The sequence below is a fragment of the Camelus ferus genome, chromosome 4, assembly GCF_009834535.1.
Source record: "Camelus ferus isolate YT-003-E chromosome 4, BCGSAC_Cfer_1.0, whole genome shotgun sequence".
Classification (NCBI taxonomy): Eukaryota; Metazoa; Chordata; class Mammalia; order Artiodactyla; family Camelidae; genus Camelus; species Camelus ferus.
Window position 1 is genome coordinate 50,403,108 of NC_045699.1, and position 4,794 is coordinate 50,407,901.

At 36.7% G+C, this 4,794-nt stretch overlaps 1 protein-coding gene across 1 annotated transcript; it reads right to left on the reverse strand.

Moving 5' to 3' along the window:
- Positions 1–1,298: 1,298 nt before the first annotated feature.
- LOC102508374 (olfactory receptor 13C3) lies at positions 1,299–2,268 on the reverse strand. The gene has a single exon (XM_006184798.2). It carries the CDS (start codon positions 2,250–2,252, stop codon positions 1,299–1,301), a length of 954 nt encoding a protein of 317 aa, XP_006184860.1. The 5' UTR covers positions 2,253–2,268.
- Positions 2,269–4,794: the final 2,526 nt, after the last annotated feature.

Sequence of the window (4,794 nt, forward strand, 5' to 3'; positions counted from 1 at the left end):
AAAAGCCCAAAGGAAGTGGACTGACAAAAATTGAAGCCACTGAGTAGATATGGTCATATTGTGGCCCTAAAACAAATAGGAAAGAGGAAAACTGAATAGGAAAATAAAGTCAAAACCCATCTATCATGAGCTGAGATTATGGGAAAGCTGGATGGTGTGACCCAAAAAATCTTAGGCACTGGCCTTCTAGACGAGGAATCTACAGAAAAAGAAAAACAAATTATAGTAGATTTACTGAGGAGTTTTATCTCATTGAAGAATTACAAGAAGTGACTTTATTTCCCCAATCAGTTTTTATCACTCCTTCTGAGCCTGTAAGAACATCTCAGGCAGATTTGAAATGTTTTTTGTTGTTTGGCATAGAATAGCCATCTTCCTTCCTCTTCTAGACTAGCTCCTCTCCTAGTCTGCTGCCTTGAGAGCTCAGCAGGCCTCCCCTCATCAAGCCAGAGGCCAGACTCTCTTTCTTTGCAGGCACCCAAAACCTTAAGAGCTCTTTTTTAGCACCTCCTTGCTTGGCTTGGATTAAAATGACTTTCACATTCTTCTGCAGGGACTGTTATGCAACACTTTCCACCACTCTCCCTATAAAGTAGAACATTCCCTTGATTATTTCTTCTTGGGCTGAACGTCTCTTCATACAGATATGCGGGGAGGGGTAAGGAGAGTATGATTTATATTAAGAGAGTGACTTTTGGTGGGGGAGATATCTAGCTCTTCTAAATATTAGCTTAGGGTAAAAAAGGTGCTCAGTAGTAATTTTTGGACCTCATTTTGGAGTCTTAGTTTTAATTCTGAAATTCCAGGACACTATAAAGTTGGCACTATGTTACGTGCTTTCTGTAACTTATTGTAACGTTAAATAACACTGGGATTTGGTGTTATTTATTTTCCTTATTACAAATTTATAGTTTACAGAGAATAGTCTATCCAATGTCAGTTATGTAGTTTATGGAATTGCAGATTTTATACTCTTGCCTCTCTATTTTCAAAGCTATGTGTGATTGTTTCCTACCATGTTTCCACACAGCACACCAGAAACATTCATTTCAGATACCATCATGAGATTTTAATGGAATTCATTATACTTGTGAGATCTGGATCAGGAAATGTTGGAAGCTAGGTTCGTAACAAACTATAATTCTCAGTAATTCTAGCTGAGTAGGGCTAATGAAGGGGAAGAATAAAAATATCTCTCCTTAACTATGCTTTCCCCAAAGAAGGTCCTTAGTGATTTACCTATGAGTCCATCTTTGTGCCTGATTCACAATGACCTACATTTTCTGAATTGGAAATATTTATTGAATAAGTTTTCGGTTCAGCAAATATTTTACAGCAGCTTTTACATCCTTATTCCTCAAGCTATAGATTATAGGATTTAGCATTGGGGTCACCACCCCATAAAACAGGGAAATGAGCTTGTCTGAAGTTTGCAACTTGTTTTCCCCAGGCAGTTCTTGAGACTTGGGTTTGGCATACATAAAGAAGATGGTACCATAAAATATGATCACCACTGTCAGATGCGCTGAGCAGGTGGAAAAGGCCTTGCGTCTCCCTGTGGCTGAGTTCATTCTTAAGATGGTGTAGAGGATGAACATGTAGGAGAAAAAAATGACCAACAGTGGAAAAACCAGGAAAGCCATATTTGACACTGCTAGGGTAACAATATTGAGGGATATATCAGCACAAGCTAGCTTGAGGACAGCCAATATCTCACACAAGAAATGATTGATGATATTATTTCCACAGAAAGGCAATTGCATGGCCAGAGATGTCTGCACAACTGAGTTGATTCCACCAGAGAGCCATGACACACAAGCCATCAGTACATACACCACTTTGTTCATGATGATGGGATATCTCAGAGGGTTACAGATAGCCACATATCGGTCAAAAGCCATCATGCCAAGGAGGAAACACTCTGTCGACCCCATTGCAAATCCAAAGAACATCTGCACTGCACATCCAGAGAAGGAAATGTTCCTCTTCTTTGAGATTAAGCTCACCAAAGTTGAGGGAACAGAGGAAGATGTATAGCAAATATCCAGGAAAGAGAGGTTGCCCAGGAAGAAGTACATGGGGGTGTGAAGATGGGAATCAAAGATGCTTGCTATGATCAGAACACCATTGCCAATTAAAATTACTAGGTACATAACTAGAATTAGAGCAAAGTAAATGACCTCAATCTTTAGGTATCCAGAAAGACCCAGAAGAAGGAATTCTAACACAAATGTCTGTTTAATTTTATCCATATCATCTGCTTTCAGGATGCCAAAGGAATATCTAATATAAAATACATTCACTGCCAAGAAACAAATGTTATATATTACCTGAATAATTCATTTTTTAGAATGTATTATAAGGAGTGTTTGGTTGATGTTCCGACACACAGTTATCTTCAACAATGTGTATAACTAGAGTACAGTGAAATTGGAAATGATGGCAGTACCTATGCCCACTGCCAATATGTGAAAATCTACCTATGATCAGGCAAATACTTAAAAACAACCTTTCCTGTTGTTAAGGACAAGTTCCTGGGCTGAGGTTTCCAAAATTCCTGACTAATTACCAACTGATTTCATATACCCCAGAAAGTAAGCTGTGGAGATGGCAGAAGACTACTCAACAAGGACTGGAAATTTGATTCTGCAATTTACAATGGTCAAATTTCACAGCAACTTTGATTTTGTGGTGTATACCTGAAACTGCATACTTAATTGCTTCATAGACATTTAGTAATAATAAATTGAATAGCATAAACTGAAGTTGAGCATCTGTTTAAAAATAGTTAGTTGTTGATCTCATATTCCAGCTCCTCTTAGTATCACCTGTGACTATTCCTATGACAAGACTATTGCATAGATGAGCTCCGCACTAATGTTACAATCTTTGGAGAACATTACGTAGTCTCTTCACTTATTTTTATTCTGTAGCTTTGGAGTGTATCTTCATAATTTACTCACTAAAGTCAACCTAAGAAAACAGTAAGGAGATTTAAATATTTTATAAATATGTATATATATGTGTATGTATATGTACCACTATATGCTTAACAAAATATAATCATTGTTTATATTATCCTCATTTTTTTCAAGTATAAAAAAATTGTCCAAGGTTAACCTCGTAGTAAATAATAAAGTGGAGCTCAAAGCTCAGATCAAGTGTAGTTGACAGCTTCACTAATTTTCAGATACATCTGAATCATCTGGTTATCTTGAAAACTTTAGGTTCTGTTTTAGTTTGCAGGGCAGTTCCTGAGATTCTTCATTTCTCATAAAAGCCCAGATGATACTCAGGCAACAAGTCTTGAAAGCATTTGAGTGACAAGGCTTTTATACTCAGTTGGCAGATTATCCAGATGTTTCTGATCCAAATGATTTTCTTTTGCCTTATTATGTGGATTGGCAAGCCAACTTGGAAAATGACAAGAACATACTCCTTCTGTGTTCTACAGAAAGCTCCATATTCGTATACCCTTAAGAAAAATATTATTGAATGAGTTAAATATGCTTAAGAAAAAATACTATTGAAAGACACATTTTTAAAGCAGGTTAAACGTGTGCCAGACTACTATAATAGCTTTCGAATATTACTGAGATGCTATCTTGAACCCAGTCATATTTCAAGCACAGTAAGGATAAAGAAAAGAATAAAGTGCCTGCCATTATGAACCTCACAATTCAGCTAGGGACATGGGAAAAGTACATATGAAAATATATTATAAATATAATGACATTACATAGCTTGGGTAAAAACTATAGATTTGCCCACAAGGAAGAAGTTTATGGGAAATAAATCAGGCCAGGGAGAATTCAGGAAGAGTTTCAGATTCAGACTGGATATGGAAGAATGGAAAAACTTAAGACAAGTTTGGAAGAAAAGAAGGGAAGTGGAGTATACCAAAAGTGAGAAGGTGAGCTGAGTAAACAGATTGGCAGCACATCTTTTTGGACAAGGGAATTTCTGTGGAGGAGTGACAGCAAGCACATCTCAGAGGGAAACTATGGCAGGTGCATAGAAAGGCTCTAAAGTCAGAGAATTTGGCATACCTTTTAGTGGGGAAGGGGTCCATTATTAGCACAGAATGTGGGTTGAGCACAATATATGACTGTGATATTAGTATGCTCCAAACTTGACATCACACTGTATGATTTTATGAGATTTTTAGCAGAAATTAAATACAAGGAATTAAGATATTTAGATTAATGTGTTTGTCACTCATTACAGATTGGATGTGAAAATCGATCTTTCCATAATCGTTGTCAGATTTAACATTGGTCAAAATCACCAGACTAGTTTAGCCCTCATGTGGGCAAACAGTTTTGAGAATTTCAGCATAGACACTTTTCCCACACTCTGCCACTCAGCTTGCCATGTGGTAAGAGTCGGGGAAATCAGTGTAAAGGAGATATTATTTGGAATATAAAGTCCAACTTAACAAAGGGTTCCTTACTACAGGAATAATTTTATTAAGAATACACAGTAGAAATATTTCACACAGTAGAAATATTTTAAAGAGAAAGGTAGACAAGGGAATATAAAATCCCAATTTTAGAGATGAGTAATTTAGCCCAAAAGAGGTTATAAATTTTTATTTATCCAGTTTAAGGCCAGAACTTCCTTTAAAGAAGAGAAAAAGAAAGAGAAAGAGAGCGATCTTCGTTTCATTTATGTAGTCAACTCTTATTTTAGGATCCTACATGCCATATGTTAGGCTTGAAATTCAGTTCATTTGGCTGGGGTCACATGACTCATAACAAGAAGAGGAAAGATCCAAAGTCCATTATCTTTACA